Consider the following 15,097-nt stretch of genomic DNA (forward strand, 5'->3'; position numbering starts at 1 on the left):
CTCAACAAAATCATTTGTATTGTCAAAAGAAATCCCAAGTTATGACTTCTATATTTAAATTCTGAGGTCTATCAATTCAAATTTTCATGCTATTACATGAAACTATTCCAGGAAACTTCACTTTCTTTCATCCTGCCTTACTCAAATTTATTCTAGCCAAGAAAATTCTAATCTAAATTAAAATAGTCGAGGTAATATCCCCTTTTCTTAAGCAAAAGAAATCACAACCACCCGCTTCTTCCGGAATGTCTTTGCATGTGGTAATTAAAACGAGTTAAATAACCAGCGTGAGTGATTCCCCCACCGTGAACTCGCTCCAAAAGAACCCGTTAATTTGCAGTGGATGGGGAATAACTCTCAATAACGCTCATTCTCGTCGCCCGCCGTTTCCATTGAAAACGAGGCTACTTTTTTCACTTAAATCTGGTACCGCGGGAATGCAAAATGGCGGGTAAGTGGTTCTATATTTCCATGTCGTAGCTTTTGAATCTAAATTTCAGTCAAATTACCCAAGAGATATCTATGTATATGCATTCATTAACACTAATATGTTCGTGCTTTACGTAAATGATCTCAATCTGTGAGCAAAATCTTTACTTAATGCTACAGAACTTACCAGATTTTTCTTCGAAGCGTTTTCGTTTTTATTGTATTAAAGAGATTGACAATGTCCACGTATTTAACATCAACTTATTTCTAGATCATAATCGTTCAATAGAATTTTAATTAGGTGTGCCAAGAATTAAAGCTACGCTCTTTTTATAATATTAAATTCATACGTCCAACATTTGTGTAATTCTAATAGTGTTTAATGTTATATGTGGACAAGCCAACCATACAAAGAGATACTTGCGTATTTTATCATTTTTATATTTGATTAGAATTTACCGAATTTTGGTGCGATTTTCTGATTTATTCTCACATATAGTACTTTATTGTCAATAATAGCTCTAAACTTTCCATTTTTCAACTAAATGCCATAGAAAATACTTGTCGATTTTCTGTTAATTCTTTTTCTTTGTTTGGTCTTTGTTTATTATCCTACCATTGTGTATTCCGTACTACATTTGAAATATTAGTTATAAGATCATTTATTGTAATGTATTTTTCTTTTCCTTATATTTTTTCATTAAAGAATAAACATATTAATTTGGCTCCAGTTAGTATTTGATAGTTCATATACAAGAATAATAATAATAAAAGACAGTCTGGACAATTGGCAACTCCAGTCGACTCTATTGTAGAATACCTGTACAGTACTGTTTCACTTTCTATATTGAAAGTAACGAGAGAAGTGAAAGTTTTTGTCTTGTACTCCTTTCGGTCTCAATATTTTCAATTCAAATGATAACCAGCTATTTAAAAATAAGTATAGAATAATATAATGCATGTGAAATGACATTCTCACTCTTAAAAAATTTAAACCGACGACATTCCAAATTTTTACAGGAACGTTCTTTCGAGATTCTTACGTCTAAGAACATTTTCTCAATGTATTCCATTCAAATCCTGACCGGAGATATACAAAAAGTATATAAATATATTTTGTTTGTAATTTCCTATTAAAGCTTAGCTTTTTCTCGTTTTCTTCTTTCTGTGAAAACTGAAGGTATTTATCGACTGTGTTTATTCAGCGGTTATATTTTACGTGCTTTCGTTATGTTCAATTCATGCACAACTCAATATACACAAAATATACAAAACAGACTACAGAATATATATTTCAACATACATAACTGCTATTAAGTCTGTTTTGCTTATTTCGTGGAAATATGCAAAGCGAGAGAAAAATATTTTATTACGATTAATATAGTTCATTATTTTTTAAATGTTGAAGGTAAAAATTTTAATCTTTCAAAAAGTTATTCCACATCGTAAATAGGACATGGTGTCTAAAAGTTATTTTATTTATTTTGCGTATTTCTCTTGCATTTGAAGTATACAAATATGCTTTGTTCGTATTTGTAACTATATTTTAATCATTTGGATATTTAGAAATTTTACCTGTAAAATAAACATATGACTACTTTCGTTATTCAATGCGCTTTTATTTACTTTCGTTAATGTGTTCGTATATTCTGCGATTGAGATATTTCTTACAAAGCTAGCCTGTTTATATAACTCGTCTGAATTGTTTTTAAAATATCTTGTCAAGAACAACTCACATTCACGAATCATATCAAAACTACCCTAAGAAACCATTGCGTTTTTAGAAGTACGAAAGGCCATATATGTAGGAGAAAGTCAAACAACGGATTGAATGAAAATATCTGTTCTATAGACGTTATGTTGTTTACATTTATGTGCATGTATTTTTTTGATTGTCTACGCAAAAATATATTTATATGAAAAGGTCGAAGATATACAACAAAAAAGTGTGTGTGTGTGTGTTTGTATTTATACTATTAATATTGACAAAAATATGTAGAGAGCACAGTAGGAGTACTCTCTACACATTCTGATTGAATCTCGATATATATATATATATATATAATCTGAAGCATTTTTAGTTTATTTTTAACTTATTTTTCTTTGATGGTTATTGATTTATTTTATATCTTGGATAAGAAGTTTCTGTCGTCTGGATAATCTCTTACAGTTATTTATAAAGTACATAACTAGACGTCTGTGAATGTGTACGCGAACTGCTCCAACTCTCTAATAACGTGTCTTGTTAATAATGAGGATAGGAGGTGTCTTAGTAATATTCTTAAGTTGGGTGTTAGGTAAGCTTGGACTTAACTTTTTGGGATACGAAGAGACCATCATCAGAATGAAACGGCAGACTCTGACTGACTCTCTCGGCCCTTTGAGGGAATCAACCCCATCTCGCTATCCCGCAGCATACTGGTAAACAAGCAAAACACATACATTGAGTATGTGCAGTCAATAATGTTTACAACACTAGCGCTGCTTTTAATTCATTATTGAAATTAATCTTAAGTATACATCATCGTGGCTTTCCAGCAAATGGTTTCTACACTATTTGTATATAGTTGCAGACGGGCGATTCAGCTCGTTCTCAGTTCAATTCAGGTACGTGATGTTGATAAGCCACACAAATTGCAAAATATCAGTATCCATCACTCTTGAATGGGATTAGGGACGAGTTGTCTCGCCTGTCTCTGACTTTCAGGTATTTTAACACCCAGCTCTTTGAGGGAGTCGTCACCACCATGCTAAATTGCAGCATACTGGTGAACACACAATATATAAAGTATGTGTGGTTTGGGTAATAGTATATGAAATTTTAGCCTCTAGTCATGATCATTTAACATCTGTTTTCCATGTCGGCATGGGTTGGACGGTTTGAAAGAATCTGGAAAGCAACAGGGTTGTACCAAGTTCCATATCAGCTTTGTTTCTATGGCTGAATGCCCTTCCTAATGCCAGCCACTTAACAGAGTATACTGGATTTTTTTTTTTAATGTTGCACCATCACCAATGAGGTCACCAGGTAACTAGGATGACAACAGCCCTCAACTGAGGTGGGGAGTGGTAGTGAGGGTAGTAGCTCTGTGCCAGGTGATGTTAAAGTATGATAGAGGGACAGAAACATGTGTCTTGCTGTGGCAGAGATACCTGGCTACCCTAGCTGAAGAAAAGAGAAAAAGTAGATAGTGGTGAAGATGCGCCAGGGCATGCCCACAAGGTTTTGGGAGGTGAATAGTAAGTGAAGTGGTACAGAAGATTGAACAGGGTGAGTGGGCAGGGAAGTTCACAAGAGTACAAAAAAAAAACGATTGAGAGATAAGAAGCAGCTGTGTGGTGAGATGCTTGCTTCACAACCACATGGTTCCAGGTTCAGTCCTGCTGCATGATACCTTGGGCAAGTGTCATCCGCTCTAGCTTCAGGCCAACCACAGCCATATGAGTGGATTTGGTAGATGAAAGACGCTCGTTGTATATATGTGTGTTTGTCCACCACCACCACTTGACAACTGGCGCTGATATAGAAATAATACATTTCTAACTCTCTCAGATTTATGCAGTAGTGATACGATGAAGTAGTTGTATGCTGTCAACTTAATGTGACAGTCCTCTGAAAGGAATAATACTACTGTTGGTTAGACCTAGGAAGCTGCACCACTTCCTGTCGGCCTTGACACAGGACAACATAAAGACACAGGAAATGTGTCAAGGCCAACAAGAAGCGGTGCAGCTTCCTAGGTCTAACCAACAGTAGTATTATTCCCTTCAGGGGACTGTTACATTAGGTTGACAGCATACAACTACTTTAACTGGTGCTGGTGTTTTTATGTCCCTATAGCTTAGCGGTTCGGCAAAAGAGACTGATACAATAAACACCAGGTTTATAAAAATATAAGTACTAGGGTCAATACATTCAACTAAAAATTCTTCAAGGCAGTGTCCCAGCATGGCCACAGTCAATGACTGAAACAAGTAAAAGATATAGTTATAAGACATGTTGACTCGCTTTCACATTGCTTAGATTCATAAGTGTAGAACATGTCCACATTATGTTTGGAATGAGAGTGGAAACAGTTCAAAAGAAATCTTAAAATGGCTTCTTGATGAAAATATTTAGACTTCCATTGGTCAGTTCAGCTTATGCAGATGTGTTAGCTATCCACATGGTAGAACCAGCAGGATGTTGGCATCAGTCTGTATCCTGTAATCTGACACCATCAATCTTGTTACATCTCCACCTGGTTGCTGTTGTTGCTAAAATGTCACTGCTTCAGAAAGTAGGTTAACTGATGCCAATATCTTGTCTGCTCTACCATGAAAGAACTTTTGTCTCTGACTAAATAAAGCACCCACATGTCCTGATGGAGGCTTGAATAGTCTCACTCGGAAGCCATTTTAAAAATTCTTTTGAATTTTTCCCACTCCAACTCCAAACATCTGATTATGTGGTTATGTTTTACATTGATGAAACTTCAAGTAATGTGGAGCTGGATCAACATCTTATTAACCCTTTAGCATTCAGATTATTCTGTCAAGTGTAATGTTTATTTATTTACCTTGTTTTGAATTAACCTCACATTATCTTGTAGCTCTGAGATATCAATGATGTGGTTGTCTATTTTTAAAGTGACATTGCAAGGTAGGTGTGAGAAGCCAGTTTGAACATAGAACCAGTAGAATATTTTGGTCGAATATGACCGGTTTAAGCACTAAAGGGTTAAATATTAAATTCTAATTAAATGTGTTGAGTGCTACTGTCATTCATTTATTCACCCACTTGTATGTGTGTGTTTTGCTTGTTTCAGTCATGGGACTACCATACTAGAGTATTATATTGAAGAGTTGGGTTGATATGTTTTTTATTTCATTTGTTTGAAGACTGGTACTTAATCTGTCATCCTCCTTTTGTCAAACTTTTACGTTATGGGTTGGGGTGTAAACAAAAGTCACTTTTACAGTGTCCATCTGCCAAATTCACCCACAAACCATTGATATGTGCTGGGCTATAGCAGAAGACATTTGCCCAAGGTACCATGCAGTAAGACTGAACCCAAAGCCAGTTGGTTGCAAAGCAAACAATTTACGCACACAACCACACTGGGGCTTGAATAGGTATCAGGTATTTTTTCTGAGAAAAAAACTTTTTATTTATTAATGGTCATCTCAGATCTTAAAATGTCAAGCAGTTGACTATGTATTGCACTAGTTCTTTTTTTTTTTTTCTTTTTGTCTTTTAATTGTTTCAGTCATGAGACTGTGGCCATGCTGGAGCACCACCTTGGGAAATTTTTAGTAAAATGAATCAACCCCAGTACTTTTTATTTTTTTTTCTAAGTCTGGCACTTATTCTGTCAGTATTTTGCTGAACCACTAAGTTACGGGTACATAAATACACCAATACCAGTTGTCAAGCGGTGGTCAGGGACAAACACACACACACACACACACACATATATATAGGTGCAGGTGTGGCTGTGTGGTAAGTAGCTTGCTTCCCAACCACATGGTTCCAGGTTCGGTTCTTCTGCGTGGCACCTTGGGCAAGTATCTTCTGCTATAGCCTCGGGCAGACCAAAGCCTTGTGAGTGAATTTGGTAGACAGAAATTGAAAGAAGCCGGTCATATATGTGTGTGTGTTTGTCCCCCCCCCCCCCCCATCATCACTTGACAACTGAAGTTGGTGTTTACATCTCTGTAATTTAGTGGTTCAGTAATAGAGACCGATAGGATAAGTACTAGGCTTACAAAGAAAAAGTCCTGGAGTCAATTTGTTCGACTAAAGGCAGTGCTCCAGCATGGCTGCAGTCAAATGACTGAAACAAATAAAAAAGAAAAGAATATATATGACAGGCTTCTTTCGGTTTCTATCTACCAAATCCACTTGCCCAAGGTGTCACACAATGGGACTGCACCCAGAAGCAAACTTCTTACCACACAGCCACACCACATTTGATAAGAGGTATTCATCATTCACAGTTGGCATCATTTTAATATTTGTTTCTTTGTAGGGCAGCAAGCCAGCAGAATCGTTAGCACGCTGGGCAAAATGCTTAGCAGCATTTCATCTGTCTTTATGATATCTGCATTGAAATTCCATCGAGGTCAACTTTGACTTTCATTCTTTTGGGCCTGATAAAATAAGTACCAATTGAACACTAGTTGATGTAATCAACTTACCCCCCTCCCTTGAAATTGCTGGCCTTGTACCAAAATTTGAAATCAATATTTGGTTTGGTGTTGGCACCATCGTTCGGGCATGATCATTACCAGTGTCGCTTTCCTGACACTTGTGCCGCAGCTTCACTTTCCTGGCACGTGAAAAGACATTTGAGCAAGATCGGTGCCAGTACCGCTGGACTGGCTCCTGTGCAGGTGGCACGTAAAATACACAATTTTGAGTGTGGCCTTTGCCAGTACCGCATGACTAGCCTTCGTGCTGGTGGCACGTAAAAGCACCCACTACACTCTCGGAGTGGTTAGCGTTAGGAAGGGCATCCAGCTGTAGAAAATCTGCCAAATCAGATTGGAGCCTGGTGTAGCCATCTGGTTCACCAGTACTCAGTCAAATCGTCCAACCCATGCTAACATGGAAAGCGGACGTTAAACGATGATGATGATGTGTACCAGCTCATCTAATATGAGTATTGTGTGACTAATGCAAAGATATAACTTAATAATATGCACTGTTTTACATTCATTATTTTATGCTGGCATAGAGGAAATTGTTTTTTGTATAGAAGGACAAAACCACAAGCTTTATAAACTTGAGCTTAGCTCAGAACTTACTGTCAGCCAGGCCAACTCAAGCTGACATCATTATTCCCTGTGAAACAAAAGGATGTCTGTAGTTATGCAGTTTGGGTTCTTGACCTTAAAGTTAATTGCTCATTTCCTTGTTATTCTATCTATTCTACAAGGCTTGGCCTCAGCATTCCATCAGTACCACTGTTAGGAAGAACATTCAACTGTAGAAACCATACCAAAGCTGACATTGGGGCCTGATGCAGTTTTGCAGCTTGTAAGATTCTGTTAAACCATCCAACCTGTGCCAGCATGAAAAACAAACATTAAATGATGATGATGACTTTTTTGAGTACCCACAGAGAAATAAAAAGCAGATCAGTTCAGTTGATTTGAACTCATGAACAACAGGTTCAAAATTAAACATTGCAAGCCAATTTATTTCACTAACCTTTGCATCACCTGTTATCTGTAGAAAGGCTAAAATTAACTTGATTGAATCTAACTACTGCATACGGTCATGAACATATTCACCATTTAACATCTGTTTTGTATGGTAGCATGGGTTGGATGGTATGACAAGAGCTTCTCAGGTTCTAATTGTCTGTTTTGGCATGGCTTCTACAGCTGGATACCCCTCCTAACGCCAGAGAAAGAGTATCTGACTGTAGCATGTATTTCACAGTTGTTGATTAAATTGTTTCATCCATTTTTTATAATAGATGGTTAGAGTATACATTTGTATAGGACTCTTGTGATTTCACATAATTCTGCTGGTAGTGATTATCATCACAGTATGAAGCAATCTGAGAATATCTTAACTCTTTAGCATTCAGTTAAATGTAATGCTTATAAATGTAATGCTTATAAATTCCCATTGTTTTGAATTAATCATGCATTATCTTGTAGCTTTGAGATTTTAATGTGAGTGCTTATTTTTAGAATAATATTGTTGGGTAAGTGTGAGAAACTAGATCTGGTCGGTTTGAACGCAAAACAGGCAAAACATTTTGGGCCTAATATGGCTGGTTTAAATGCTAAAGGGTTATGCAACAGGACCCATGATAAAACCTCATACTGCTATCTTATTTAACCAATTCTATCACTACAACAATAAATAAGCAAAAACTTAATTTCCCTTTAAAAATTATTATAGGGACTCATGAAATAGAGAGGTTGATGTAATCATCTAGTCCCCTCCCCAAACAAATTCAGGCCTTGTGCCTTTAGTAGAAAGGATGATGATTATTATTATCGTTATAGTTATTTAAGATGGCAAGCTGGCAGAACTGTTAGTACTCCAGGTATTTCATCCATCATTATGTGCTGAGGTCAATAAAATAAATACCAGTTGCGCACTGAGGTTAATGTAATCAACTTAACTATTCTTGGGTGAGAGTATAAAAAACCCACCTTTCTGCCAAGCCATGTGGAGCCAGTGTGGTAGAGTAGAATCATCTTAAATTTATTACTTTTTACTTCTGATATTGATTGCATGTAATGAATAACTTGTCTGTTATAACATTTTTCTCTTTTTAAAGGTGCACCATCAGGATTAATGAAAAATAAGCTTGAAGCTTACAAATGCTGTTCAAATGATGTCATTCATTTTAAGCTTGGTGAGTATAAATTCTTCTAAATTTGTTAAATCTTTCTGCTGTTGATGTTGTTGTTAGATAAACATGTTCAAGTGTTTTCAATAAATTTCTAAGCGTAGAGGTACAGTATGATAAGTATTCTAGGTCTGGACCATTCTGCTGTCCTGAGAATTTAAGTTATTGTTGTTTAACCCTAAGTTGATATATTATCAGAGTGTGATTATGCTCTCTTTTTTTCTCTATCAATAACTATGTTGCATTATGTCCTTTCCCTTTGTAATACAGGTGTAGTCTAAGGTAATTTGGTTGCTATTTCAACTGTTTGTTCGGAAATATGAAAATAATTTAATAACTTCACGTTATTGAAGGGAAGTAACTGCATGCAGCATTTAGTTTACCTAAAAAGGTATTTTATGTGCTTGCATTTTGCATCATTGATTGCTTTCATAAGCATTGTGACTGGATGCACAAAGAAATTGTTATAATATGTAAAGATTATTCAGTGACCTTTTTCTTTCTTTGAATTAAAATGTAAGTGTATTATATAAAATATTGTATGTATTTAATAATTATATCTAATCTGTTTATAGACTATGGACTTTGTTAATAGAAACTCCTTTAAGAGCTACTACATTAAAACTTGTATTTTCTCTTTTTAACCATTTGATTTCATACTTAACCCTGTGTCAAACAGGTTTTTCCTGATGTGAACTTGCCAGATTGCCAAAACTGACTGGAGCCTGGTGCAGTTCTCTAGCTCACCAGCTCCAGTCAAGCCATCTAACCCATGCCAGCATGGAAAGCAGATACCAAATGATGATGATGAGATAATGTCTGGCTATCTCTACTGGTTTTTAAAAAGTTCCCTTTACATTGACCTAAGCAATACATTGTCTCCATCTTATATATATTTGACCTTCATAATATGAAGGTCACTTATTTATACAGCTACACTCATAGATTCTGTTTACTTTTATATAGCATATAGATAAATCTGGAAAAACATTTCCAAGTACACCATTTATTACTTAGCCAGTATAACTTATACTGTTCTGTATTTTTGAGATGAGGAATTTTGTACATTATTTACATTGGATGGATATGTGTCCTTATCTTGTTTGTTTTTACCACAACGTTTCGGCTGATTTACTCTCCAGCCTTCATCAGGTTTGCTGGTGGAATTTTGAACCCAACCCTGGGTTCTCATTCCCAAGGTATTTTATGATGTTGTTGTTATTTATTCATTCAAGGCACTGCCTGGAATTGAACTCAGAATCTTGGAGTTAGTAGCCTGCATTCTTAACCACTATGCTACATGCCCGTTGGCAATAAAGGGGGCAATGGATGTAAAAAAAAAATGTAATAATGTACAGTATAACTTGTGTCTGTATCCATTTTATTCAACTATTTGATGCAGCATGCCACTACATTTTTGTTTCAGCCATCATTGGATTGTGGCTATGCTGAGGCACAACCATGAAGAAGTTGTTTCTTTTTTTTTTTTAGTCAATCAAATCAACCCCAATACATATCCTTTTTTCAAGTTTGGTACTTTTTCTACTAGCTTCTTTTGCCAAACCACTAAGTTAGGGGACATAAACAAACTAACAATGGCTGTGAAGCAGTGTTGGAGGGAAACACACACATACATATGGTGAGGGATTTTTTGGGGTTTTTTTTTTTTTTTTAGTTGTCCAAATCCACTCATAAGGTTTTGATTGACATAGAACTATTGTAGAAGGTACTTGTCCAAGGTGCCACACAGTGAGACTGAACCTGAAACCAAGTGGTTGAGAAGCAGACCACTTACCACACAGCTATACCTGTGTTCACAATTAATATAGAAGTGTGTGAGAAAGAGAATATGACAGTATCAGGAGTGAGAATTGATGCTATTATATTCAACTATTTAATTATTCCATCATATTTCTGTTATGTCTCAACGCTACTGCTATCTAGCACCTTCGGATGATCTCTACTCAACCACTATACAACTGCTACCCAACACACTACCACGGCCAGACTACCTCTATTTATATGTCTTGGAAGATCCTACTTCTTCGCCTGGAGGTGTCGACACAACAATTTCCTTTCTACATTTATTTTTATTCCAGCAGAATTCTTGTGACACACATACATACAAATACCAAGAAGTGAAGCCTGTATATCTATTTATGATATCTTTTTCTTGATTTTAGTGCGAAACAAAAAAGATGTAGAAAATGAAGACATTACTTTCAGACCTGATATGACACATCAGTTGTTTGGTGACCAGTAAGTACGGCATTTATCTTAGTTTTCATCTTTTTCTTTTGTTTTTGAAACAAGTGTTGGATCTTTACTAACACCTGGGCCGGCTCTTGTGCGGGTGACACATGAGGTTTTTCGAGCGGGATCGTTGCTGGTGCCCCTGGACTGGCTCTTGTGCGGGTGACACATGAGGTTTCTCGAGCGAGATGAGCATGGCCGTTGCCAGTACCGCCTTACTGGCCTTCGTGCGGGTGACACGTAAAAGCACCCACTACACTCTCTGAGTGGTTGGCGTTAGGAAGGGCATCCAGCTATAGAAACACTGCCAAATCAGATTGGAGCCTGGTGTAGCCATCTGGTTTCACCAGTCCTCAGTCAAATCGTCCAACCCATGCTAGCATGGAAAGCGGACGTTAAACGACGACGACTGTCGCTGTCAACCAAGTTATTGTTATTTCTAAAGACACAGCACTGTGTCTGTTGAAGGATCTAAACTGATGGTTCCCAAAGTGGGCAGTACTGTCCTCATGAGGATGGTGGAAATATCCATGGGGGTGTTGAAGATAAGTGGGGCAATAATGGGGTGCCAAAAGGGGGGCAATGGATGTTAAAAAGAATACCTAAAATAATGGATTAAGTTTTATTTGTGAAATGCATTTGTTTTGAATTTACTGCAGAAAGTGGTCTAGGAATGTGGCTTGAGTATCAAGGGGGCAGCAGCCTGAAAAAGTTTGGGAACCACTGATCTAAACTCTAGCCCTCCATGCATTCATTTGTGTTCATGTGTGTGTCTGTGTATCATCATAGGAGTAGCTGGAAAGAAGTTAAAGATGGTAGTGGTGGGGTGCAAGAGCGAACTCTCAAGTTACAAGGTAAGCATAAAAGGGGATACAGGCAGTGAGTCGGTGGTGGTAGTAGTTTTGGAAAGGTGTGAAGGGGAGAGTAACAAATGGTGGAGGTGGGGTAGAGGTTAATAAGTGTGGAGGTGAGGTAGATGGGAAATACCAATATGCAGAGAGGGGAACGGGGGTAAAAGATAGAAATGGCTCAGGTAGGAGGTTAGATCAGAAGGTAGGGAGATGATGTGCAAGATATATGAGTGGTGAGGAGAGAGATGAAGTACATAAAGGTCGTTACAGTGAGTGGGGGTGGGGTGATGGTAGATATGGAAGGGCATTGAGAATGATAGATATATAAATTGGAGTGTAGCAGAGAGAGTGCTGAAGCCACAGAAAAGAGGTGATAGGTGTAAATAGTGTGGGAAGAGAAGGAAGAATAATGAGAACGAGGGATGGCAGTAGTTCAGGGCTGGGAGATTGATAGCACATAGAATGGGCAGGGGAATAATATGTGTTGATTGTCTCAGCAACCAAGTAGTGCCATTAATAGATGAGTGATGGAGGGCTGGGTGTAAGGGAAATAAGGTGTGGAGAATGCTTGATGGAGCAGAATGAATGAAGGAGCAGGGCCTAACATGTACTAGGGCGTTATTTTTACTGTTGATTTATCTAAGATTAATCTCAGCTTAACTATCCTATCACACACTCTGCCACAATTAGTCTATCAACCCATTTTTTTTGCCAAAAGTATGCCTACCCAAAAGTATTTGTAACTGTGTTTTATTGTTTTTTGCATGTCAGGAACCTAGCTGAAGCTTCCCTCCTTCTTACCTCTTGCACTCAGCACACATCTACATGCTTCCACTTCAGCATTTCAATAACCTCACTGGTCCTTTTCATTGATTGTGTTGGACTTGGAAGGAAGTGGGAAGTCAATTGGGAAGCTGTTGTCAGTACCTGAAAAGATTTGTGCAGAACTTGCCAGCTGATAGAGGTCTCTTGTACGTGATTATTATCACATCCCCACTTAAAATCCATTTTCTCTGCTGACATGGGTTGGATGGTTCAACAAGAGCTGGCAAGCCAGAGGACTGCACCAAACTCCAGTATCTGCTTTGGCCTTGTTTTTATAGCTGGATGTCCTTCTTTATGCCAACCACTTTACAGAGTGTACTGGGTGTTTTTCATCTGGCACTGGCACCATTGAGGTTACCAAGTAACTTGCAAGACAAGGCCTTCAACTAAGGGAGCTGGCTTTATGCTAGGTGGTAAGTTAATGTATAATGGAAGGAAAGAAAGTGCCTTGCTACAGGGGAATGCATAGATACATTTGTTGGAAAAGAATGAAAATGGTGGTAAAGATGTCAACCCCTGATAGAATTATAGAGGTTTCCATCATATAGAATGAATGCCTTGCCATATACATTCCGGTTCTTGACATTCTGAGTTAACCAATGTCACTTTTGCCTTTTATCCATTTGAAAAAAGCACACATGCATCTTCACCACCTTAAAAATAGATCATCACTGTTATTTACTGTCTACTTTTCCACGCTTGCATGGGTCAGACAGAATTTGTTGAAGCAGATTTTCAACAGCTGCCCTTCCTGTTGCCTGTCTAATTAACAGTTCCACACATACTGAACAAGAGCACACTGACAAGCGTACACATGAACCTACTGCCACCATCACCAACATTAAAGTCCATTTTCCATGCTAGCTTGGGTTGGACAGCTTGACAGGAACTGGCAAGACCAGGGGCTATACCTGGTTCCATAGTTAGATTTGACATGGTTTTTATGGCTGGATGCCCTTCCTAATGCCAATCACTTTACAGTGTACTGCATGCTTTTTTACATGGTACCATCACCAGTGCATTTTTACATGGCACCTTGGTTTTAGGATCTCAATTTTGTTGTCGTGGGCAGATCCTCAAATACAGCAATGCACCATGTATCTCAGTCTTCTGTCATCTCCTTTGTAAGGCTTAGCGTCTTGAAGTCGGCCTTCGACGGGTCATCCCATGTCTTCCTGGGTCTCCCTTTTTTACTGCAATATATAATACCAGATTCTCAGAGAAAGCTACAGATATTAGTGAAAGACTTTAACAAATCATTTAATTCATAAAGAAGTGTACCACAATCAGTGTGTGTGTGTGTGTCATTAATGGTAGAATCACCATCTCAAAATTCAACAAATACAAAACATGTGCATTCTTTTAGTCTTCAGTTGGGATTTGAATTTTGAACATAAAAGAAACATAACAAAATATTGCATATTAATCAATATTAATGAGCAGTCATATGTTCTTTTGGTTTGAAATATCATTCTTCCAAAGGAGTTTCATTGTGCTTGTTTGACCTGTTAGAAATAACAGCTAAATCCACTCTCCTTTCCCTGTGAGAGGACACTGGATAATGACTGATATACAGTCATGAATATACAATGGTCTGAAAAAAAAATTAAAATTCTGAATAGTCATGGCTGGAATGCCTTTGACTATAACTGATTTCTGTGCTATTTTGGGGCTAAACAGTAGCTACACACATAAATTGTTGATTTGGGAACTCAATGTAAGCAATATTATAAGAATAATAACGAGGAAGAGGGTGAAGAAGCTGAGATTGACTTCTGTACAACATTATGTGAAGTGAGTAAGGCTATGATTAAACACTTAGAAGTTTTCTTAAGCAACAGCCTACCGCTTGCTTCTGGCAGGTTTTGTGGTTGGAGCACAGTGCCAACTAAACAGTGGATAACATGCTACTGAAATAGTGCAGTATGATACATAAAGCTGCAAGATATAAATAACTAACAGTTCTTGAAATTCACTTTAGAATAAAAGTGTAAGTCACTGTATGTAGGTTTCAAATCTTGGCAGAGGGCCAGCAATTTTGGGAGAGGGGGGTAAGTCAATTGCATCAGCCCCAGTACTTCACTGGTACTTATTTTATCAACCCCAAAATGATGAAAGGTGGAGTCGACCTTGGCAGAATTTGTTAGTGTATTAACACCAAATAAAACACATTGTTTTAATTCCTTTTGAAAATAATAAAAAATTAGAAAACCTTGGGGTTAGTGATTATCATTTGACCTTTTATTCAGATATAGTGCATCCAGGACTAGATTATTTAATGTATAGTATCATAATTAGTATTAGTTGCTTTTGTTGTTTAGCCACAGGTCAGTCCTAATCCAGATACACCTATGATCCAGCTGTGAGCATTCCACCTTATAT

General features: G+C 37.4%; 1 protein-coding gene across 3 annotated transcripts in view; it reads left to right on the forward strand.

Annotated features, from left to right (window-relative positions):
• Nucleotides 1-313: 313 nt before the first annotated feature.
• Nucleotides 314-15,097, forward strand: part of LOC106880317 (histone acetyltransferase type B catalytic subunit) — a 180,190-nt gene continuing 165,406 nt past the window's right edge. For all 3 annotated transcript variants that reach the window (XM_089349335.1, XM_089349334.1, XM_089349336.1), the window contains exons 1-3: nucleotides 314-451; nucleotides 8,715-8,792; nucleotides 10,970-11,045. In XM_089349335.1, coding sequence (XP_089205461.1) covers nucleotides 445-451; nucleotides 8,715-8,792; nucleotides 10,970-11,045 — 161 coding nt within the window. In that variant the 5' untranslated portion in view covers nucleotides 314-444. The remainder of the gene's footprint in view (nucleotides 452-8,714; nucleotides 8,793-10,969; nucleotides 11,046-15,097) is intronic.

Source organism: Octopus bimaculoides, chromosome 3, assembly GCF_046866305.1.
Source record: "Octopus bimaculoides isolate indiv1 chromosome 3, ASM4686630v1, whole genome shotgun sequence".
Lineage (NCBI taxonomy): Eukaryota > Metazoa > Mollusca > Cephalopoda > Octopoda > Octopodidae > Octopus > Octopus bimaculoides.